The sequence below is a fragment of the Achroia grisella genome, unplaced genomic scaffold (genome assembly GCF_030625045.1).
Source record: "Achroia grisella isolate CSIRO2021 unplaced genomic scaffold, CSIRO_AGI_Agris_v1 utg37344, whole genome shotgun sequence".
NCBI classification, from domain to species: domain Eukaryota; kingdom Metazoa; phylum Arthropoda; class Insecta; order Lepidoptera; family Pyralidae; genus Achroia; species Achroia grisella.
In genome coordinates this window covers 62,271-89,588 of record NW_026712826.1, presented here as the reverse complement: position 1 = coordinate 89,588, position 27,318 = coordinate 62,271, and the positions used below count along the sequence as shown (strand labels likewise).

General features: G+C 31.8%; 1 protein-coding gene and 1 pseudogene across 1 annotated transcript; one reads left to right on the top strand and one right to left on the bottom strand.

Moving 5' to 3' along the window:
• Positions 1-448: 448 nt before the first annotated feature.
• Positions 449-5,342, bottom strand: LOC131844050 (myosin light chain kinase family member 4-like). Its single transcript, XM_059192833.1, is given in 9 exon segments — positions 449-703; positions 705-737; positions 1,181-1,471; positions 1,574-1,912; positions 2,408-2,541; positions 3,140-3,306; positions 3,858-4,051; positions 4,266-4,397; positions 4,901-5,342. Coding segments are annotated over 9 exon segments (1,443 nt in total). The 5' UTR covers positions 4,987-5,342; the 3' UTR covers positions 449-636.
• Positions 5,343-23,467: 18,125 nt separating this feature from the next.
• On the top strand, positions 23,468-25,284 carry LOC131844049 (KIF-binding protein-like; annotated as a pseudogene).
• The last annotated feature ends 2,034 nt before the right edge of the window (positions 25,285-27,318 follow it).

The following is a 27,318-nucleotide window of genomic DNA, read 5'->3' as shown; positions in this document are numbered from 1 at the left end:
TGATGTATTTAAGTTATAAAACATAAAATATATTCATTATTAATATGTTTATTATCTAGACACGCGGCAGCGTGTCAAGCCGAGTTAATATATATTCTAACAAAAGGAAACTTGGGTAAATATATATTTGCTGGTTGGGATATTTTTACAATTCAACATATATATACAATTATTTATATTAACTCAATTTCCTACTTGTATCTAACGTTATCTTTAAAAAATATCATCTGATCATCTGAATGACGGTCCTCCACAATGCGGTTTTTAAAAAACATTTTGCCACGCACAACCACTGCCATAACTGGAATCACCTTCCAGCAATGATATTTCCGAATCGATACAATATTGAAACCTTCCAAGAAGAAACATTCGCTTTTTAAAAGGCCGACAGCAATGCTTGCAATTCCCCCTGGTGTTGCGGGTACTCATGGGCGGAGATAATCACTTACCATCTGGTGAGCCGCATGCTTGTTTGTCCTCTTGCCATAAAAAATCTAGTAATCATTAACGCCACAAAAAGGAAACTTGGATGAATATGTTTTTGCTAGTTAGGGATATTTTTTCCGATTTCCTTTAGTTACATCAAGGCCGAAAATAATTTCATTTCAATTTTTAAAATACATGTATGTCCACAGATTAAATATCAGGCTCGGTGACATGAGACGATACTTCCACGCTGCTCCTGTTGCTAGCTTGAGTCAGGTCGATGTGCCTTTATCATCACATTACCAGCTCTAAACAAAAGAAAATACAAATTGAATAAGTTGATAGGTCGCCGCTTAAGTAATTGTATTCTAATGCTCTTGGGCGCTGCTTGCCCTTACATCTTCACTGAAGAAAGGAGGCCCAGCCATATGGCACTCCAAGCCCTGGAGACTTGCAGGTGTATGAGAGGCCAACTCCAACATAACGGATACGACTTCAATGTGAGGTACTGCTAGGGGTATGAACTGCAACTCAGGCCGTCCTAATTTCGAACCCGAGAGCGAGGTATTTAATTTAATTTAAACACAGATAATAAAAACAATTTGAAAGCTAGCGGTAGGCTCGTTGGATCAAATATACCCGCCAGCGAGAGCGGATCGAATATTGTGTTCTGGCATAGACAGTCGTCGCGGTATTTTATATGTTTATGGTTAATCGGTATTTCTCTCATGATACTCGATATCTAAGTACACTTTACCATCTAGCCCTGTAGTTTGCAAGATAAGACTTCATGTTCTTTCTAGTGCGCATCATGTGACCAGCACTAGCTCCTTTTAGCGGGCCCTCCACAATCCATTGATGGTTCAGAGCGTCGGCGGCGGACATGCGCTTCTCTGCGACTAATATTATCAGACTATCTACGAAATCCTTTGCTAAGTCCGATATTTCGGTAAACGCTGTATCGTTATAATTATAATTGGCCATAGTGATATTGGCACTCGTCTCTAGCCACGTGTTTCCGGCAAACGGCATCACTCCTGAAAGTCTAATTGGATTTGTATTAGTTATGAAATATTTCCACCCCCGTGATATAGAGGTTATTATTTATAGTTCTTTTCTGTGTTAGTAGTAACTAAACTGTACTTACAACATGTATGTTACGACTCCCAAGGTCCACATGTCACACGCAGTTGTCATCTTCTCATAATTAAGAATCTCGGGGGCAATATAATCCTTGGTTCCGTAAATAACCTTCACATTGTTGCCATTATCCAACATTCTTGCAAGTCCAAAGTCTATTATTTTCACCTGTCTGGAGTTGGGACTTAGGCATATTATATTTTCGGGTTTTAGATCTAAATGAGCGATTTTATGGGAATGTAAATAATATAGAGCCTCGCAGATCTGACGTACGTAGAGTACCACATCCACTTCTTTAATATTATCTTCTTGAACTATTCTGTCGAAGAGTTCCCCGCCCCAACAACTGGAAAGAATATCAGGGTAAAGTAAAATTATCATGTTATGTTCTCTTATGCTGTGTATAATACTAGCGACACCCCCAGGCTTGAAAACCTTAAAGAGTTAGACACCTTTTAGCGGCTACCTACAGTTATTATAACCACAACCTAAAACTTTTTCAACATCACTCTGTTGATCTCATGAGAAAAATCGCATGAAGAAATAGCGACTCTACTACAGTTCTATACTATGTATAGTGATGTTTACTAATGTAGTGATGACAAATATCCTACACCAGCGGTCTTCAACGTTTTACAAATAAAGGGCCAAAAAATTTTTTCCGCATAGCGGGCCGCATCATAGTTATTTTTATAAGAAACGGGAGCTCAATTTAAATTACGATAAATGTTTTATTATATAGTTAGTTGCTACTCCATGTAGTTCACTCAATCAATCAAATATTTGTAGTTTGTCAATAAATACTATTCCAATGTAATGCAAAAAGGATGGACATACTTACTAATTCATTACTAAAATTAAGAGTCCTTCGCAACAAAAGCATCGATCAACTCCTATCTTGGGATGCTTTAATACTCTCATGATCTCATATTCTTTTTGAATGCTGTTTCTCTTCTCATCTGCGTCTTGTTTTCTGTACCTTTAATAATATTATATTATTTTTATAGAAAACTTCAATTTAAGAGTAATATTTCAATTTAATTCAGAGATAGAACGATGTTATTATTATTCGCCAAACAATAAACATATAAATAAAATGTATCTTTATTTACATAAAATAATACATATACAAGGTATAGTAAAATAAAAAAAGAAAATATAGATAAGTACATTGGGCTATCTGTACTAATATTATAAAGAGATAAATTTTATATGCATGTCAGTTCGAGGTAAGCTCCGGTTCTACTGATCCTATTTTGAAAATTCTTTCAATGTTAGAAAGTTAGGTATATTATACCCGAGTACACAGCAATGAAAGATATGGCAAAAAAATAATCATGTTGCATGCTTACGCAGCGTGCGCTGGGTAAAGGGTTAAATTTACGCCAAAGGTATGTATGATAGTTCTCCATAAAAAGTTCGCAATACATATATCTATCTTAAAGGATATATATGTTTTTATGAACTTATAAAAAAGGTTATTTATTATGTTTTTTTATATTAATCAAATTTCTTCTAAAATAATGCATGGTTTGCGAATCTTTTTATAAATATTTTATAATAGAAAAATAATTACCTTTGCAGCATAATAGGCTCCCCGTTTATCTTTTACCAGACTGACGCTACCAAAACCACCAGAGCCTATAAGGTGATCGGTTTTAGTGTAAAACGATTCGAATTCCTCCATTTCTCTGACGTTACAAGATTTTGTTACAGGTGTCTCATCCACTGGTAATGGAGCTAGAATTAATTAATTGGCATTTAATTAGTAAAAAATAACACGAACTCACTTCTAATATTATTTAGCACTTTATTTTGTTAGTATAAATAAAATATTGTAAAAGTAACTACTGAAATAGACAATATTAATAAATAAGACTGGTCAACTAACACAGTAAGCAGAGCTTGTATTATGGGTGCTAGACAACTGATATGAATACTTTTTTTGTAAATACATACACAATATACATAGAAAACATCCAGACCGATAAAAACACATTCATGAATACAAATTACTGCACCGTGCAAGGTATCGAACCTTCGATCATCGGAAAGTAAGGCGGTGTGCTAAGCGTTTATTACTTTAAATTCTTTTAATATTCTAGTTGCTCACAACACGCATGCATTTTAGTGCTAACGATTGCGAGTCTTAGTATTTATTCCAAGTCTTTACATGTTTAGCGGGTAGATTGTTACCGCTTAATAGCGGTGGCAATAATTTGCCACGCGCTGTCCGTAGATTCGCCACACATGTTTCTGATATAAAAATACAAATTTACAAGTCAACATACATATGCAAATACTGCATTCACTTGTCTCGTTCATCGGATCAGCAACTGTTCTTATTCGAAATTCCATCATCTTCTCTATGGGCGGATTTTTTATTTCAAACTTTGGGCTGCTACTGACACCCAGCTCAGTATAATCACCGTTTTTCTGGCGAAGATCAATGGCGTACCACATACTCGGGTAAGCGAAATCTTTCCTGTAAGATTATTAAAAAATATACAATGAACAAACATACATGACATACATACATTTAAACTAGGACAATTTATACAGCGGCATCTAGTTAGAAAACGAAGCTGTTTGTACTGTTTGTACTAAACATCTGATATAAATGCGTAAATACATAATAAAACTGCAAACTATGTTTGATCTCTTCTGTAACTAATGCTTACAAAGAAATACCTACTTACCACTCTATAACAACGACGTTCCTATGCTGCCCAGATGTCTCTTTTAAATCTTCTTCATATAATTCTACTGGAACTGAAGACATAAAGTCGTCGGCACACACATCGAAGTAATGAAAACCGTGTTCTTCTAACCTGAAATACAAGTAAAAATATATTTTTTAGACTCTTATCTTACATCACAGCGAGACACACATTAATTCGTCGTTTAAATACTTGAATGGAATAAAATATGATAAGGCGCCCAACTTTACAGTATTCGAAGAAATCAACCGAAGAAAGAACTTAAGTAGTTTAGTTTAACCGTGTTTTTTAATTAATATGAACAATCCGACTCTGGATTGTTCACATTAATTAAAAGGCACGGGTTTACAATCAATAGTAGGTAGGTACGTGTATAGACGGTAAGATGATATACTAGCACTTGAACATTTACAACCTAGATACATCACTCTTACCTGAAAATCTTAGTCATAGTAGTTAGTAATTCAGAATCAGGAATATAAATTGAAACTCCATGTTTTGATCCAAGTCTCATGGTATTAAATCAAATTTGGGTCTACATTATATAAAGTATTTATTCTTAATAATATTTATTCAATCTAATAAAAAAAACAGAATGTGTAGATATATTTTACCTGCAGTAAGTGATTTCCAATGCTACTTGGTTATCTAAGAAAGTCCCAAAGTGCCCGTTGCCGTTTCGGTCCTTTACCATCTGCATAGATAACAATTAATAAATATTAGGTACGTAAAATTACTCTAACTTGTAACATTCGCGTTCATTGTTGTAAATCAATTGCCAGCTTATAATTATAACGCACTGCTAATAAAGCACTGGCTTAATTCAGAACAACAAACATTACCTACCTGCGGTTGACTGCCTAAACAATATAATTCAAAAATGTGCATTAAAACATATTTTCACCATGGTAAAGGTTAAATATCCAGCAGATAAATCAGTCCTATAATAGATTCAATTAATGAAGTAACACCATTATCTCATAGTACAATATCAATAAAATCAATCATCATTTCTAATATTTATCTCGGGCCATTATAATATAAAAAGTACCTACTAGCTAGTAAAAGGCAGATTTAATAAATCGCTGTGCTACTACAAAATAATTATAAAATTCAAGCAAGTAGAAATTACATACAATGTAATAAAAAAAATCGCAAATATGCGTTTAAAAAAAAAGGTATGCTATGTATTATATACAGAAATATATAAATAATCTTCTAATTCCAACCTAAATCATAAACCTTTTCTACATATATATACCTAATAAAATACTAGTGGTCGAACATTGGTCAAAATTCGAGCACAATTAATGTAGAAATTATAAGTTTGAATATTATCAAAGTTTTATTGTTAAAGCTATACTTTTATTCGTATCTGTGTCAAATACACGGTGGTGTCTGTAATGTTTTTTTTTTATTTATTTAATAATGTATTTTTATTCAATATATTAATAAAAATATTATTCATTATAATATTATTCTGCACTCCTCGATATAAACTAAAAGTGTAAGAAGACTCATATATAGACCATATTCCGGGAGCGCAATTTTCGTGAAAAGGTACAAAGTTTTTGCTTCACGTATTAATATTAAAATTAAATAGGTAAAAATTATATGTAGGACAGATGGTCTAAATACTCACTGATGTTATCCTATTAAAACTTTTAAACGCAATAAAAAATAACTTACTTCCGTTATACTCTCTGTAATCACCATTTGTAAAATTGTCTTTGGTTGAAACATAACGTATCTTGAATTCTAAGTGTTGATATGGAACTGAACATTTTCGTTTCTAAGACGATAGCAGGTACAATAGTTAGATTTGCAGAGGTTCTGTTTCCATGCGCACGGACTTTTGGTTTGGAGGCAGCGTAATTCATGAATTCTTCTCGAATTTCATTCCTGGCTCCACATTTTTAATATAGAGTAAAAACTCTCCATCTTTGCTATTAGCCTGAACATTAGCAAATTAATTGTTCGAAAAATAATATATGATTACATATGATATTTTCGTTGTTATATAAATTACAATTAATTAAAAATTTCCGTGGTGCATTATATGTAAATTTAAATTTAAAATTAAATTTTGTAATTTATGACAATAACACTTATAGGTAAATGCAAATTGTTTGGAGTTATCACTATATTAGCTTATACACACTTGTTAAAACGTTAAATATAAATGAACAACACAAATTCACCTTACCGCTTAGTCCACATAAAAAGAAAATTAATAATGTGCCCCCAGACTAAAGTCGTATCCTTCAAGAAGGAGGCGGCCATCAGCCGTTGGTTACTAAAGTCCTTCCGTGGTTTGGAGTGCCATCTGCACTCGCCCCTATCGTCCGATAAGCTGTAGGCCAACTCCGACGGAAACGGCGAGTAAGTAGTCTAAAACTATACTAATTAAGCCAATTCAATAAATATACAATACCCACGTTAAATCTTGTATTGCTGCGTTTCCACTCTAAAATGACCGACGTACCAACAAACCTTAATAATAACCTGAATCATCTAACTCAAAACTACAATGAAAAGATATTGCAGAACCATTACAAGTAATTACAGATACTAATGGTTTCTTCAAGACGACTAAAGGCGGATTTTTCATAGGGGTATCTGAGAAATGTGAAAAGTAAAAAAAATACATAGAAATTAAATATTGTACAATAATGTTATCTTTGTTGTAGTTGATAGTCATTATAATATAAATAACCTTAAGCGTGCTAATATTGAACTTACTATTTGCTTAAGTTAACACACAAGACGAAATATCTGACTTTCCTGTTATTTCGTTTTCTATAAGCTAAAAGCATAAATCGACTCTCTCCTCTTTGAGTATCTAATATTCGTAAACATACATAGCCTCCATAATAATATTCAGGTAACAGTCGTTTATTTTGAGTAATAGGAAGATCATTTTTTAACCAATTAACAGCGATATTTAAGCGATGTGCAATTTTAAAAACAAGCAAAACTTAATCAACATCATTAACTGCTACTTCATCAGGTGGAGATTCCTCTATAAATAAATTATTATTTAAATTGTGCATTTTCTCTTCAAGCACATGTACATCTGCGGGATTTGATGCGAAACCATATTTTGTTTTTGTAGCTACTGTGTATATTCCAGTATCAGATAATTTTCCACAATGGATAGTGAGAACCGACGATGTTGTGTCCTTTAATATCATAATGCGGTCATTTTCTACTATAGGAATATCGTTTTAAACCAGATAGTCTGTTAAAAGCCTCAGAGTTAAGCTCTACTTCTAGATCTATTCTCTCTCCTAATGTTGCAACATGCTTTTTAAACATTTTGATACAGCAAGGGCCCATCTCGGGCACGGACATGTATGAATGGTTTTGGTATTTCGTGCATTGACGATTAATTTGGCACTCGAATAATACGTGCCATATTTGTCATTAAATACTATAGTGTAAATGCCTTTCGCAGTAACTGCATCTATTTCCAATCGTCGCCATTTTCTGTTGTTTATTATATCCTTAATCTATTAGATGGATGTATTTCTTTACCGTCCTTATACCAAATACATAAGAGCTATACAAACCCATTTTTTATTTGACATTCAAACACCGCTGCAGCTCCTTCATTTACAATAGTATCTTCCAAAGTATCATCAATTTCTAGTAGCTCATCATACATGAATATCCCACTAAAAAAAACAAAGAATTTATAAATGGTGTTGAGATTTTCAATGCGAAATAATTTAATTTGTGACAATGTACTCACGTTTTGTCAACAAGATCACTTAAATATTTATTAGTTGCATTTTTAATATCTTGTTTACGATATTTTTTAGGTGACTTATAGCTACTAGATGTATTTTTAGACTGCTTAGTTGTGTAATTTCGAAAGTAAAATCTGGAACAATATAAGTATAATTTAGCTTTTTATTAGGGTTTAACTGACTATTAGCTGAAAATAATATAGGTAACATACCATTGAATATATACGATTACGAGTAGTAACTTGTAAACAATTTACTATAAGAAGGTTAAGTATTTGACAGTCCTAAATGTATCTGTCTAGCGCCAATTAGGTATATAATATCGATGTATGCGTGTATGTGATTATAACCGTACAGGACTACGTGAGTCACCCGTCACATAAAGGTCATGCAAGGTGAAAACTAGAAGGCCGATAGGTCAAAATCATGCGCAACATAACAACCTTATAAACACACCCTACTTTAATTAATAGACATAATATGTCATTATAAAGACAAACCCTTGCAAACTTTATGCTTATTTTACAACTATGAGCGCAGGGACTGTATTTATCTTGTGCTGGTAAATGTAATTATGTAAAACATATACTATTTAAATGTCGAACGTTTTTGATGTATGTATGATGATGTTATTTGGTTCCTGGAAGAAATAGAGACTAACGATTGTAATAAAAAATAGTACAGTATCAGAACGGGAGTATACCGGTATATACTATATGTAGCCACAGTTATTATACAAATTCCATTTAGTCTTGACGTAGATATGGCTTTCTAATGCAGTTGACTGTTGATTCACCGGAAGAAAAAGGAGACGAGTACGAGGGCACTCTAAATCAGACAACAGTGTATATAATAAGCTTTCTCCGGCAAAGGTAGGTCAGGTAGGTAGCGTAGTTTTGGCATCTGCGCGAATTTCCGTTCAAGCGCAAAGAACCGTCTGTGAGCGACTGCGTCTGAGTTAATTAAATCATAATCTTTTTCAGAATAATAAATCCATGTTATATCTTATAATTATAAATAAAACGACGATTCCAATTTATTGTCACAATCTAACATCCGAACTAATAATATACGTCGTCTATTTGAAAAAAATATTTATTTTTGTAAACTTATCTCTAGCTTTAGTAATCACAACCGCGGAGAAAGAATAAGAAGGTGAGTCATCTACATCTAATATCACCCATAAATACATAACTTAATGTGGAGAGTAAAGAGGGAGGTGTGCTAGTAGTGCTAGTACCCGGCTCTACCCTATTCCTTTAATAATTTTAAGAGAATAGTTGCGCACCGACAACAATATCAAATTCGTCTAGCATATATTTCATGTTAAATTATTTAAGTGTAATATTGTTATTTATTTTAATATAATTAGCAGAAGTCGAGTACAGTCGAAGACGCCATAATACAATTCACGACGAATGCAAAAATGTGTTTTATCATTAGCATTGACGCGGGATTTTAGGAACCATTAGATACCTATGAAACATCTTAAAAAAACTTGTCATTACTTTTGTAACGCGTGCTCTAAACTTGGATGGTTGACAATAAGATAGTGTCATACAATCTCACATCGGAACTAAGTGAGACAGACGGTGAATCACTATTAACTACGTGAGTATGTGTAGTAAGTACTCTGTGACAGGAAGCGATCGCTGTGATGCATCAATGAATGTGTTGGCGAGAACTGCGGTCGCCCCATGGCTAACTGCTGCGCAATGGATAGCGTATGAGACGAAAAATGCGTACTAATATCATGCGAGCTATTTGTACTACAAAAATGCAGTAAAGTATGTCTTTTTTGACAAACATTACTCGAACTACATTTAGATAATTTATGGGATAAACTAAAACTAAGTTAACCCAACCACCTTTAGCTTAACTAACATAAAATGATTTCGCGGTAAATTCATATTTTCTTTACATAGTATAAAATTAAATGCTTCCGCTGTCTGTTCGTTTAGAACTTTTAAACTCCGCAACTGATTTTAAATCAGTTTTTAGCAATAGATAGAGTGATTACAGAGGAAGGTTCATCATTCAAGATGTACACCCATGCGAACCCGCGGCGTGTAGTGTAATAAAAAATACTAATAAAATAGTCGATCAACCTCAGGTCCCCATAAGCTTTTTGCCATAGCTGGCATAGGTAATCAATGTTTTATTATACATCAATTAACGGAAATCAAGTTACCGGAGGTAAAATTTACAAAATAGTTTCAGTTGACTATTTAATTTATTTGGCGTTTCCCAAGAACAAATTGTCTGTGACAACGGGCGTCAGACAGGGGCCGAGAGACAAGATACGGAGCGGTCAGAATGTGGTCCCAGTGACGAGGTGATAGCGGTCAATTAAGTGTATAATAGTGAATCGCGAGTCATTGTGAGTTCCTTGCAGAATATATAAGGAGAATGGACTATCAAGATATTTCTTGCTTCATTCACTTTCATAACTCGTCCCACGATCGGACGCTAATTTCGAAGACACTAGACTGTCCCCGCTTATATGATACTCATGTTATGATAGGCTAGCAGTTATTTAAGCCTCCTTCTGCGAGGAAGTTGTTTCGCGGAAAGAGATGGCGGAGAGGGACTAGGACCATGTTGATTATTCGGAATATGAAGAGGATTATGCTCATTTATAAATACTATATAAGTACGTCTCACAAATTTCAACGCCATTCAGCGGTTATTTAGTATTGACAAGTAACAAACGAAAAACTCACATTAATAATATTATTACAGTAACAAAGGCATATAAAGATGGAGTTAACCACAATGGTAACTCCTAACAGGTACAATAACGAATACGACTCGAAAACCCGTTTCGAAGTGGATAACGTTAATGCTAATGATACTATAATAAAACTGTTTATTTAATTAGAACTGTCTTAAACATTAACCTTACAGTTGACGAAGTCTATTAAAGACGCAAGGTATGTGGTTATCTACTAATTGAAATGAGTATACCGATACTAACATATATATGATGTCAAAGATTGATGGTAGAATTTAAAATTAGATCTCATTATTCTTCTTAAGGACAATCTTAAATGTGCAATACATAATATGTAGGTACCTAAAAAACTCAATTAAAAACAAATATATATATTTTTTTAACTTTCGCATTTAGAACACATTAATACTGTACTTAATTGAGATTTTACTAAAGTATTATGGTAAATATAGTTATTTACTTCTCTAAATACCCGACATTTCGGCTAGATTATAATAGCGTTCTCTCGTTAATTTGCTTTTAACAACCTTCCAAACAATGTGTTTACCTAAAATCTTATTAAACTTTTGTTAAATTGTAGTAAGTAGATAATTATTATTATCTATAGTTTATGTTGACGCATTTTAAGAAATAATTTTAAATTAACACATTGCACAGTATATTTTATATTTCAGTGTCATATATCAGCTCACACATAAAATACACAATCATACGGCTAAAACGATTTCAACAAAATTTTATACACAAAAGACCATTATTTTAGAATAAAATTCGCTTTTATCACAATTCAAGTTGACAGATCGATATGATATAGCTATCATAATAATAAAGTGCGAACTAAATCATTAATACCGTAATATTAAAAGTTATTTGACCTTTAATGGACTCAATTAGCATAGGAATTCTTATAAGAACTTGATTGGATATAAGGCGTTTGAAGTCAGAAAATTATATTTTTACTTCGATTGATGTACGCTGGAGTTCAAATTTAATACATATATTTTGAACGGGGGCTAATTTAAAATCGCTAGCGTCTTATGCCTCAGCCAAAGTGTCAGAGAGGCAAATATGTGCACATATAAGGAAGGTAGCATAAACATATTGTACTGTGGTGATTATATCACCGTCTTGGAGCCCGGTACCCGCTGTTCAGTCGTCAGAACTACGTTTTCTGTCCGTTTTAATTACTATTTCACTGGACAACTTATCTCGAATAGTATTTATTATATAAGCATGAGCATATTAAGGCTGTGACAATTTGGTAACTCTATAATAATAATAACATAAAAACTAATAATGTGTTATACAGTACAGTACAGTAAAAGTACAAATGTATTGATGAACTGTTATGTATTAAATATTATTATTATCTCTTGGAGCATCAAATGTACATCGTTGAGTTCCAATAGATATGGAAAATATCTATCATTTTAGAACAGGAAATACTAATTATTTACAAAAAGTAAACCTTTTGTTATTCTAGCAACAAAAGCGGATTCTATCACCCAAATGTACTTCATTTTACACGGTGATCGTCGTCGTGGTTTTTAATTCGACAAAGGTTATCTTTTTTATCTCACACTGAATATGAAAGGCGAAATTGTTGGATGATAGTTTTTGAACTAATTTTGATGTTTTTATATCAATTTCAATAATAGGTACAATTTCACCAATAAACATAGCATGCAGTTACAACATGCGCGTTTTAAATTGGCCATAAGTGGAGATCTCACGGATATGATAAGGCAAACTTTAGCCATATAGGATTATCGGCAACAAACATCACGCAGCGTCGTAGTGGGGACAGGCAATAATAGTAAATAACAGAGTCAAATACATACTGGGTAGGATAATCAAGATTTGTTATAATCAAGATAATACTCACCATATAGGATAGTTTTACATTGTATTTTTATCGCTTCAAATTTGATGTATATAGCATTATTGAAAAGAGAGATGGTAGAGTACTATTAATTTATATATTTTACGGATTTAGACTCTATAAAATACACTCACCGTAATCTTCAATCAGGTATCTGAAAAAAAAAACTATTAGATTTTATACTGGAAATAATTACTTAATCCTTACTTATATTAATTACATCTACAAACTATATAAACCTATGTAATATGACCGGATGTGGGTAAATATACAGTATAACTATGAATACATACAAATACCAACCCCGTAAATGTTTTGCTATATAAATTAATTAGTAACAACCGTGGAGAGTAGAAAAGTGCTAAATTACTATTAAAAAATAGGCGTAGTGACATACAACCCTATTTTTTATGCCGAGTAATGACTGAAATAGAAAAAGAATATACTACAATAAAAAAATTGTATCTAAAACAGTTTATAGCTTATTCTCAGACCTACTGAATATACACACAAAATTTCATAAGTACCGCAAGCCGTTTCGGTTGACGTACGTTACAAACACTGCGACTCGATATTTATATTAGAGATTCCATTCATTATAACAGAACATATAGGTACAAAACAATAATAAAAGCAATTAGTAGTAAATAAACATGATTCTCAACAGGAATGGAATGTGCATTTGCATATCGTTGTAAATTAATACCAAAAAATGCTAAACTTGTAGGTAACTCTTAATAAATGTACTTTAAATTGTTTTAATCCGCAATCAATGAATAATATATGCATAAATAAAACTAATGGAGAATTAAGCTAGCCAAGATAATGTAGCAGAGAATATTTTAAAGGAATTTGTTATTCTTGGTTAGTTAAAACAAAATAAAGTCGACATCCCGTTCTTATCTACGACCGCTGTCTATGACTCCGCACCGGAATTCCATCGCGTCGTGTCTACTTTCTATTATTGTTCGGGATTATAGTAAGACAACTCTTAAAATAAAACATACAACCATACATAGAGTTCTAAAAAAATCAGTAATTGAAAAATAGGTTAAGAAGTTTCTTTTTTATGCAGATTTCGTTACCATAAATTCCATTTATAAAGGACTAAAATAAATGGAATTGATCTAATAAATAATATACGAATAATTATTTTCTTAATCTTGTTGTAAATGTAATATGATATGACATGTACCAATATTGTGGATCTCCAACGACATACTCGTGGGTTAACGGGATATCCAGTTTGACAAAAGTTGAAAACACATTATGTCACTCCCGCATACCAATTATGCAACAGACGTTGCAACATTTCGAACAACTGAATCTCAGTTCAAAATATTCAATTGATATACCACGATTAAATTGGACCCTTAACTACAAATTACAAACTTTACGAATCAATATCAACTTAAGAACGTCATCCATGAACGGTTTTATATATATTTTTTTAAGAATAGCATCCACTAATATCCAAGTTTCTCGCTCGTTTTCTTGTGATGAGCTTTCCGAATGAGCGGTAGATTAAAAGTTAAGCGCTTTTGCTGCTGACAAACTGCTGAACAGATAAGCGGGTTGATGATTATATTTTGTTTTGTATAAATTTGTGTGTAAATAAATAAAAAAAAAGTGCTGGAATTTAAATTTATTTCAATATATAATTTTCTATTCTATTTCATAATTATAGGAATATAAATACATAAGGGCCACACTGAATGACTCATCGTAACCAAAGTGGTAAACAGAGCTTTGTAAATTTATACGGACTACTACAAGTATTTACCGTCCTGTGATTGTAAACCAAACCGGTTAAGCTACAAAAATATTGTAACAAAACGATGTCTCCAGTGTTCTCACTTTTAAGCTATCGAACTTTCAACCCGAATTTAAATATATATTACATGTTTTTACATTCTGGTTTTATTCTAAAAATAAATAATTATAGTAACAATGACAATTGTGGGTGTTTAACTGATTAACAAAAATTGACATATAAACAAATCCCGTCAAACTGCCGATAATGTATTTGATATTACGTTCATGTTTTAATAAATAAATCTTACAAAAAATACAAATAAAATTCCCGTGTCACATTGTTAGTACCATACTCCTCCGAAATGGCTTAAATTATTTACGAAATTTATAGATATGCATAATTCCGTAGGTCTGAGAATCTACTACTATACTATCTATTTTTAATATCCATCAGTGACAACAGTTGCCAATCCCTAAAATTTTTTTATATAAATTGGCGTAAAAAATTACATACTACTTCACACAATTAATTTAATTACTTTTAAATGGTAAAACAACGTTTGCCAGGGCAGGTAGTATATATATATAATTTATTTGATATACCTATTGTATTTTTTTTTCATATACTATACAATTTGACAAATCTTAATGGCGTTTTCTAATGAAAATGAGTTTGCATTCTAAACGCGATTGAATATTATGCAAGCGATAACGTTATCAGGTTACGATTATATAGGAAAACAAACTGTTTTATCACTATTGCCTGAATATTTTATGCTCACACATCGTCACAATTTAAAAACTATGCAGCTAGCATAGTTTTTAAATTGTGACAGTTGTGGTGCTTGGACTCTAGAGTTACATATATTAACCGGTTTCGGATTAAGGTACACTCTTGTCGATGCCGTTTTGTTTTCTTATTTTGGCGGTAAGCTTTGAAATAATCATATTAAACTCGCCGGTGTTATTGATAAAAATAATAACATTACTATTTTCGATCGCTTAAGAAATGGAGGAATTTCCCAATTCAATTGTACTTTTTGTGTCCTCTTTCTTTGTGAAACGATTCGAATGACATTTCTTTAAATAAAATAAAGCTGAAGCTTCTCATTTGTTCTCACATAAATATTATCAATATCTGACCAGTAACTCGCATTATTGCATTGAATAATTACTGACCGGTCGAATTCGATCGAAATTATCATTTCAAGCGCATAGAACTGTCATTTCATTGTCAGCTTCAAAAATGTTGCAAGAACATCCCGCCGTACCAAATGATATACCTACCTATATTGTACTATACAGGTAATGGCGGCGGTATATAAGTAGTAACTAATCATATTTATAAATAATATCAATAAGAACATTTATTACAAAACAAATAATACTAATATTCTTTTGGGTAGCAGCTGCAATCTGGCGAAATGTTTTTTTTTGTCTTTACACTATTCTCCCTTTTACTTAATTAATCGTTACTGCATATTTCAAATTAGATTAAATTATATTAGGATTTATATTAAAGACTTATATTTTTTAAGATCTCACCTTGGTATAACCACAGATAACATAACATTAAATAATCCTTCTTGAATTGAAGCTGAAAATCACGCTGGCGTTTTTGTTTTGTATCGCTAAATATATCTTAAGAGATATTACTAATTAATAATAAATAAGATAATATAATAAAAATGACATAATTAATTATGAGAAAAGTGAACAGTTCAGTATTAGACAGATTTACAGATCAGGGTATTATTATTATAGTTTTGCTAACAAAGATTTGCTATTTTAAGGAACTACATATATGTAAGTATGAACCTAATTAAAACAAAAATTAAATAAATCGGTAGCTATCACTATCAAAACTCAATCTTTGTCTCAGTCTAAAAGAACCATTCGAAATTGTTTTAAATTACGCGACGAATATTAATGCAGTTTTAAGTAATAGATGGAGTGATTCTAGAGAAATAGCCGTAAAATTCAAACATTTCTAATGCATCCGTGCGAAGCCGGGACGAGTTCGTTAGTTACTATATTAGAAACACAGTCTAATCGGCAATGAATGCAGAGTTATTAAAAAAGTAAAAAAGAAGTCATTATCCACGGTTATTTAATGTACACACTTTGTTCGCTTAACTTCTTATCAATCGCACTTGACACAGAACATTTCCTATTCAAAACAGTATTTCACTAATGTACCTTACATACCTTTTATAATATAAACAATTTTCTCACAAGACAAATATTATACACTTATGTGTTTTTTAGGTATATATTAAAGTTGTTTTATATATTCATTTATACAAATATTTTACCTAGCATTATTAGCTGTAATATTCCTAATAACTCAAATCAAGGAATAAATTTTTGACCTGTGGTTAATAGTAACAATAATAACTTAATATTATTTACTATAAATTATTAGTTACGCCATATGTATAGTACATTGCCATACTAGTATGCATGTACATACTGTTTTGCATGAAAGATTTGTTAAATATAAATAATAAACATTCCTTACTTATAATTATCAATAAGTAGAAAATTATCTAGTAATTAATAGTAATAGAAATACGAGACCATATTCACAATGTCCCTTATATGTAGCAATTAAACTATTTCGAATAGGAGAGGGTACCTAGATATTTTAAACACGATAAATGAATAGATGTGTGTTCGCATTACGAAGGCGAACCGTTTTATTCATAGTTATTATATTATTAGCAATGAGAAAAATAATAAACCAAAAATATTTACTAAATATATCAGTATAGTACAACAAAATTTCACTTACTGATCGTGATGAGTAAATTGCAGTGCGCGCGCGGACGTTCTCCCTGTATCACAACGACGCGTGAGTGTTGTGCTTATACTTAGTTTACTCTTTGGCTGGGCTCATGCACTCTGCGGAGCCACCATAGATAATATACTAGGAAGCCACAAACAAAATAGATCGTACAACGTATCAGACCTACAAAACTGGTGAACTAAACCTTCTTTTTGGTATACTTACTTTACTCTTTGACTAAATGTAATAAACTTTTTGAAGCTTTGTCCATCTGATTGGTTGAAGCAAAATTATGTATGACATTTAGCTTTTATTTTAGTAGAAGTTAAAGCAAACCTGTACTCTACTGTAGAAATGCTGTTTCAACGAAGACGTAAATCGTACTTCCGAATGACCTTGAACAATATTTAAATGGGACAGCAGCGCCTTCTCATCATATATTTATATAAAATCATTTTTATACTTATATTTAATATACTTACACACCTACTTAAAATATAAGTTCAAAATTTAAATTTAGTTGATTGATAATTCTCGAAACAGCATAATAAAGTTAGTACATATATATTATTTTTATATATGTAACTAACTTGATGACACATAAAATCCTAAAATGCAGTCATATTTTATTTCGGCTCACAGAGCAAGTAATCACTACGATTATACCGGCATCCAAACTTTCCATCAAATATGATCTGGTAATAACAAATATAGTATTCTGGTTTAAAATAACAATTTATAATGAAAATTAAATCGCCACGTTGTAGTATTTTTTTAAAGTAAATATACTTGTAAAATAGCATAGATATCATTCGATGTTAACTTTAACGGCATAGAGTAAAATTAAACGACTGTAGTTATTCAGAATTTATTGAAGCTAACTTCACGTAAATGTTTTTAATACAACATAGAATGATGCTTTTCCCATTTTAAAGACTATTCTTGTTTTAAAGAGTACTATTCTTCTTCTATCGTACCAATGGTCACCAAAAGTTTTTATAAAAGCTTCTAAAATGACTAATTACCATACATACTTTCATCTCCTGTTTTATTTTACTCTTTGGGTATAATTTTTACAAAATTTGAAGATCGTATTTAATTATATTTAATCAACAGCCCGAATTAAGTTTTAAACTTCAAGGTTTAAAAAGGACGATACTTTCATACGTTTCATTTCCCCTTTCAACCCCTCACAACGCCTTTTTAGCATTAAAAGTACCCAATGTCCTTTCGCAGGTTGTAGATTATATGTATACCAAATCGTTTTTGTAGTTTTGGTGTGAAAGCGAGACAGAGAGAGTTACGTTTGCAGTTATAATATCAGTAAGGATTAACTTATTATATTTATCACTACATAGTCCGTTTCGTTCTCTTATAACACTTTAAGGGTCGAACACACTGTCTATGTTTTCAATGGTCGCGCATTCGATCACTGTATGATACAAACATTAATATGTTTCTTTATATTGGTTTGAATGTTTTGTAGTGAGCATTATATCTTCGTCGTGTGGCCAGTCGTGAACATCTGGAGCATTCCACGTGTTGTATAGAACTCACCACTGTTGTACAAAAGCGGATTTCGTGACCAGTCGCTTTCCAAGAACTTTTATGTAACATATCCAAAGTACCTACCTTCAAAAACAGACAATGACTCTGACCTCAACTTACAACGCTGTCGTCCTTTGTCGTAAACATATAATCAGAAAAACATCTATCTATCTATATTTAGATCCATATAATTGCAATTGTACTGTGACTATGATAATACAATATTCAATATTGTATAAATTAAATATTATAATATGTTTGTGACCGGAAATGAAAATCTCAAAAGAGAGTCCGCTGGTTTTTTTTGTAATAGTTTTAAGAATAGATAAATCCATTGCACACCATATACAGACACATAGCATACAGGAGGTATAGAAAATATTATGCTGTTTCGAGAATTATCAATCAACTGATTGATAATTCTCGAAACAGCATAATAAAGTTAGTACATATATATTATTTTTATATATGTAACTAACTTGATGACACATAAAATCCTAAAATGCAGTCATATTTTATTTCGGCTCACAGAGCAAGTAATCACTACGATTATACCGGCATCCAAACTTTCCATCAAATATGATCTGGTAATAACAAATATAGTATTCTGGTTTAAAATAACAATTTATAATGAAAATTAAATCGCCACGTTGTAGTATTTTTTAAAGTAAATATACTTGTAAAATAGCATAGATATCATTCGATGTTAACTTTAACGGCATAGAGTAAAATTAAACGACTGTAGTTATTCAGAATTCATTGAAGCTAACTTCACGTAAATGTTTTTAATACAACATAGAATGATGCTTTTCCCGTTTTAAAGACTATTCTTGTTTTAAAGAGTACTATTCTTCTTCTATCGTACCAATGGTAACCAAAAGTTTTTATAAAAGCTTCTAAAATGACTAATTACCATACATACTTTCATCTCCTGTTTTATTTTACTCTTTGGGTATAATTTTTACAAAATTTGAAGATCGTATTTAATTATATTTAATCAACAGCCCGAATTAAGTTTTAAACTTCAAGGTTTAAAAAGGACGATACTTTCATACGTTTCATTTCCCCTTTCAACCCCTCACAACGCCTTTTTAGCATTAAAAGTACCCAATGTCCTTTCGCAGGTTGTAGATTATATGTATACCAAATCGTTTTTGTAGTTTTGGTGTGAAAGCGAGACAGAGAGAGTTACGTTTGCAGTTATAATATCAGTAAGGATTAACTTATTATATTTATCACTACATAGTCCGTTTCGTTCTCTTATAACACTTTAAGGGTCGAACACACTGTCTATGTTTTCAATGGTCGCGCATTCGATCACTGTATGATACAAACATTAATATGTTTCTTTATATTGGTTTGAATGTTTTGTAGTGAGCATTATATCTTCGTCGTGTGGCCAGTCGTGAACATCTGGAGCATTCCACGTTGTATAGAACTCACCACTGTTGTACAAAAGCGGATTTCGTGACCAGTCGCTTTCCAAGAACTTTTATGTAACATATCCAAGTACCTACCTTCAAAAACAGACAATGACTCTGACCTCAACTTACAACGCTGTCGTCCTTTGTCGTAAACATATAATCAGAAAAACATCTATCTATCTATATTTAGATCCATATAATTGCAATTGTACTGTGACTATGATAATACAATATTCAATATTGTATAAATTAAATATTATAATATGTTTGTGACCGGAAATGAAAATCTCAAAAGAGAGTCCGCTGGTTTTTTTTGTAATAGTTTTAAGAATAGATAAATCCATTGCACACCATATACAGACACATAGCATACAGGAGGTATAGAAAATAAACATGAACAAATAAAAGAAATGGAAGTGACTTTATGTGCCGCAAAGGCAAAATCAAAACGACACCACCTATTATAAAAAAACTCAGTACGATTGAAAAAAATTTAGAAAATAAATATTTCACACCTCGCCTTCACCTACTGTGAAAATTCATGTAATTCTTACAGTAGTTTTTACTTCTTCATCTAAATAGTAAGGTGTAGGTAATACCAAAAAAGTCAGGCATCGTCAAGATTTTACAATTATATTATTGCTTTACATATGTAAAGATATATACATATGATTCCTCAAAACAATTAATTACAACTTATATTACATATACTAGTACTAGCTGTGCCCACGTCTAATAGTTACCATGACAAATAAAGAAAAAATATTATTTAATAATCTAATCCAAAAACATTTCATGTTAAAACTAGCAGGACATATCCTTTCTCAAGGTCTGGACTATTTGTGTACCAAATTTCATGTAAATCGGTTCAGTAGTTTTAGTGAGAAAGCGAGACAGACAGGCAGACTAACAAACAGAGATACTATTAATAACGATATATGCGAGCCATATCACGGACACAGCTAGTTATAATATAAGTTTTTGTGTCGTATACTGCTGGGAATGCTAATGGATGTGACAACAATTAATTTCATAAAAGTGAAGTCGCGGGTACCAATTAGCAGCCATAAAGGTAAGATATATTAACAACAGGACATTTATAGGTGTACATAATGTTGTGGTAGTCACTTTTTTATGAGTATCTGGTTGTGACATGTCGGCCGTCATTTGTACGTGATAGGTGGCGGGTTCGAAACCAGCAATACCGGGCAAACTATGCTATACAACTGTCCAATTGTCAGTCACAATAAAATTAACAATTTGTCTGTTTTGGTCAATTCTCAATATAAAATATGATTGTATGTCCAGATATATGAACAATCTGTGTAATGTTTTCGTAAATTCTCAATATAAATATGATTGTATGTCCAGATATATGAACAATCTGTGTAATGTTTTCGTAAATTCTCAATATAAATATGATTGTATGTCCAGATATATGAACAATCTGTGTAATGTTTTCGTAAATTCTCAATATAAATATGATTGTATGTCCAGATATATGAACAATCTGTGTAATGTTTTCGTAAATTCTCAATATAAAATATGATTGTATGTCCAGATATATGAACAATCTGTGTAATGTTTTCGTAAATTCTCAATATAAATATGATTGTATGTCCAGATATATAAACAATCTGTGTAATGTTTTCGTAAATTCTCAATATAAATATGATTGTATGTCCATATATATGAACAATCTGTGTAATGTTTTCGTAAATTCTCAATATAAATATGATTGTATGTCCAGATATATGAACAATCTGTGTAATGTTTTCGTAAATTCTCAATATAAATATGATTGTATGTCCAGATATATGAACAATCTGTGTAATGTTTTCGTAAATTCTCAATATAAATATGATTGTATGTCTATATATATGAACAATCTGTGTAATGTTTTCGTAAATTCTCAATATAAATACTATTGTATGTCCAGATATATGAATAATCTGTGTATTTTTTTAGTAAATTCTCAATATAAATATGATTGTATGTCCAGATATATGAACAATCTGTGTAATGTTTTCGTAAATTCTCAAGATAAAATATGATTGTATTCCAGATTTTCGTGACAGTTCCAGATTTTCGAAACTACAGAAAAAATCTTCCTATTTTATGTAGATTTGAGTCAAGTTCACAACTCGGTGATAAATCTACTGACGGCATTGTAACAATATTAGTAGTCAATTGAGTCCATTATGTAAATACTAGATAAACATTAGCATTATTTACTTATTCTTCACTGCACCACATAACTTCTACAAAAGGTAATATTAATGCCGTATGACATTCTCCAGCAGCTAACCTTTAAGTATAAACAGAAAACGTTGTGGGCCAGTTATGGCGAAAAACTTACAAATGCAAATAGATAATATACCTAATGTATATTTAAGTACAAATAAATTAAATATAATTATATTATATATGTACACAATATACAAAATTAATAATATACATATAGACAAATCTACTAAACCAACACAATGCAGTATTACTCATTGCGATATCTCTATCTATTATAATATTTTTTATTCTGTCTAAATAAGAACTTACTCGGTGCTCCACGAACACAAGTCTTCAAGTAAATTTTATGCACAGAAACAAGGTAAAACTTTAGTAAATATATTTATGACATACCTAATATTCTAAGACACGATCGCCTTCAGCCATTATTCACGGCACTTTAAATAAAAATAATGAAAAGTTGTAAGATTTAAAACATTCAATTCAGTGAAAGAAAGACTTTCCATTTTCTGTTAATCCGCGATGAATGATGTACGATCAGATGACGCCATATATTTTTTCTTTACAATAACTATATTTTTTGTAATATGTACCTATATAAACCATCAGTACCATGGCAGTTCGATTTTCACGTGAGCCCGTGTAAACTCACTTAAACTTATGCTCATCAAATTATCTCCACTGATGTTCCTCCGGAATGCATATAACATACAAAAACACTAAGATCCAATAAATACAATTAATCATACTCATGAATAAAATATTTGTCTTACCTACACGGAAATAGATCCTACCACCATTAGAAACTTAATCAGTGTTAAACCAAGATTATCATGGTCATCTCATATATATATATATATATATATATATATATATATATATATATACATACATATATAATATATATGATTTTTGTAAAAACCTATAATTGTCTGGCAATTGAGAATCTTTGTCGTTTTCGTTTAGTACATCACGTCAAAAGCAGACAATTGCAAGTTTTTGGAAGTTTGTCATTATATTATTTGTTAAAATTATTCGTATTTTTTATAAAATGGAAACATTAACTCGTATTACCAGCACATTCGAAAAATGTAAGAAATACAATCAAAAACAAAATTCGTCAGAGCGCCTCCAAAGCCTAAAGAAGGACATACAGAGCCTTAACACCGAACTGGTAGTATTGGGAAAGGAAAACCATGATAACTACATAAGATCCTCGCTATGGAGGGTTACCTCTCCCTTTTATCTGCTAAGACAATACCTATATCTCTAATGGAGAAGAGAAATAACCTACAATCTGCATACGACAAAATAAACCGTATGCTCTTAGAGACGAATGCCTTTTCATCTTACTGAGAATTCAGAATCTTTTGTGTTACTACCTAATTCAACTTGATCAGGTAACTCTTGCACGCGATCTGTTGGAGAATATGGAAGATCTTTATGACAAAATAAGCAAGTTTCAACCTGACAAGTTCCTGGATGCCGAGGACTTATTTACTACCGAACCTCTCGAAAAGATCAAACGAGTCAATCCAGAAAAGATTGATAAAGTCATTACAAACAATGTACAGATGCAAGCTTTTTTATATAATAAATTAAATTTACCTCAGAAATATACACTATACAACCATACTGCACTAAGGAGACAGTTGGAAATGAAAGAGGGGACACCTCAGGACTGGGCCCTGAGGACTGCTAGACTTGGTAACTATTTTACTTATCTCCAATCAAATTGGTAATGCTCGACATCATCTCTGCGCGGGTTATCACGTATTGAGAACTTGCCATGACAACTGTAAACTGATGCCAGAGGAATTTGTGCTGAAAAAGGCAGATTTTGAAATGCATTTTTTAGAACTGAGCCATCATTGGGTTAAATATGGGTTGACTCTCTTCAAACTATCAAAGAAGAAAATATTAAACAGATATTTCACCCAAACTACATCCAGAGCAGATTTATGGAAGACTGTAGACTTGCTAGACGAGCACGTGGAAAATGTCGACAAATTTGATGATGAGAACTTAAAAGATCAAGGTGCAGAGAAGACGGGTAAAGGAGATTGTACCACGGAAAATCTATTTACTTTCCCATCTTTGGACTTGAAAGAAATGGAGACCAAGGTACCTCTAGACATAGTCTGCAGCGTAGAAGAAGCTCGAAAAACTCTTCGCATTTACGCACAAGTGGTTGATGAGAGCGAAACATTATTATGATTTTGAACACCACTCTGCTCAGTATATATCATGTTCACTGCAGCTCGCTGAACTGTATGAACACTTGGCATTCTTTGAACGAAATATAGACAATCAGTACAGCATACAGAAGAGAAGAGCCGACGTGCTGGAAACTTTGAACTCTTTGCTGAAGAGCTGCGACAACGTAATGTCTGTTCAAATAGACGTGATAAGGGAGCTGTCTCAGGTACAGTTAGAGCTAATGACTCTGAACTTACAAAAATTATGGCGCGAAGAATCACAGACTAACATTTTTAACCGGGATACTGATGCTGATTCGATTATTAATTCATTAAATTCTGAATCAAATAAAACCTTAACCGAAAAAACATTGAATACATCGTGCAAGAACATGTTCCTAAGAAAAATGGAGGCGGCCACATCTATAAACGGAAAACTTTTCAGGCTGAGCGGACAACTGGGTGCGAGGACTCCATCACAGTTGAGTCTGGGTGCTGCCTTTTTAAACAATTAGTTATTTCGGCGAGTTTGATCAACGGAGATTCTTTGCGTGATATCGATGGCTGAATTTCACTTACCTAAAGCAACTTTATAATAATATATTTTTAACCACGGACTTAACAAAACTTATATAAATTGTTTCAACTTTTTTAAACATTACAAATAAAAATCGATACACAATTAATAGTATCACTTTACTTATAGTACGACTTGCGCTGCCACTTTTATGACTGAAGTTCCTACATGAATTTAAATATCTATGTAGTACTTGGTACAGGTGATAGAAGCATGACATTTTAGGCCTACAGAATTGCAATGCATGAGCGGTGGAATTATATCATCCTAACTCTCCACCTACGTAACTTAAATAAAATATGCTAAACAAACATTTATTAAATCATCTTCTCGTCTTAATTATTAAATTGAAATGAATATATGGATATTAATAATTATGACGAGTTGAGAATTTAAAAATTAGATATAAAATTACATTCGATTTTTGTACTAATATATATAGTATCCTGAAAATATTGTGTGCAATAGCGATTGATGACTGTCCATTCGTCAAATAATACTTAATGGTTATCCATTGCCACAACTGAACAATATACTATTTAGGGACTTTTACAATCGTCACTTCTATGTGGTATGATTTTACTTATCAGGAACCCATTGCTAGCAATGTACCACGTCGGGTTAATCTCCACGCGGCTCCCCCGGGAAACCATCATCACAAAATTGGTGAATTTGTCATGGATGGGTTAACTGACATGACCCCATATTCATATAGCGTATAATACTGTTATGGAGGCGCAGCAGGAATGGTGCATCCCATTCCATTATCATCAATAAAAAAAAACACTTCGCATATCCAGTTTTCGCTACATATATATCTTTGAATCTCACGAATAAATTTGATTTGTTATGAATTTCTCCGTCACTCGAGAGTCGGTAGGTTGTGCTAAAACACCACAACCCTCTTTGAGTTAAATCTAGCAGTTAGTAAACAATAAAAATGCATGAAGCAAAGACTTTGTCTTATGTAGAATCTGTAATAATGCGTATTTCTCTACTGATTGTTGCAATCGTTGTAAACCCTACACTACCTATATAAATATCAACTAAGAAAAACAATCGGGAATGGTACCGATTGTAAAAATAAAATATTTGCAAATATAATTCTCATATCATTTATTATAATAATTATAATTAGAATAAGACTAACGAATATAAACAAATATAAAATCAATATTAAATAAAAACAATGATTTACAACAATGGCGATCTCCGATTAAATAATACAATTAAACAAAATATACATTCTTATCCAGCTTAGGATGAAGTCCCATGAAGATTCTAAAATATAATGTGTATAATAATGTTAAAATATTGAATTTTTATATATAAAATATTAACACCATATAATACTGCTCTACGCCAACACGACACAGTATCCGTGTTATTTCAATCTGTAGCAACATTAAATTCAAATCTAATCAAAATACAATAACACTTGGCAATAATACATCCAGAGATATACACATGTTAATACCCAGAAAATTCTATGAAAATTATGTAAATATATAAACACGTTGTATTAAAAACAATGAGGGTTCATATAAGAAATACAAAAATCGTTTGAGGTAGAAGGGAAGCAATGTATTTCTTATTTTTGCGTTAGCGATCGATTCGTTAGTGATAATTTCATTTGCAACTTGTCTAAGGCTTCAGGTTATCAATGTAATGTATACTAAAATTATAGAGAGAGTAAATAAAAAATTGTGACAAATTTACCAGTAAGTATATTAAATATTATGAGCAAACCGTTTGCTCATAACCACGTCAGCTTTATATATGTTTAAACATAACATACCTACCTCTTTAACAGTGAAATAATAATTCCAACGTTTGTTGTTCAAATGCATAGTTTACTTTCTTCACTTTCCACATAACACAATCCGCTCTCTCTTTCTATAATATTAGTACACATTCAAATTGTACAATTGGCACATATATTGATCTAGTTATGATCACATACACATAATAAAATAAACTAAATATTACATAAGAATGTACAGAGATACCTAAAAGGTAAATATGTATATCAAACATTGTCACACTAAAAAAAAAAATATTACTAGTAATGATACAAATAGGTTATTGGAAGGACTTTTAAATTCTTTAGTCATGACGGATATAGAT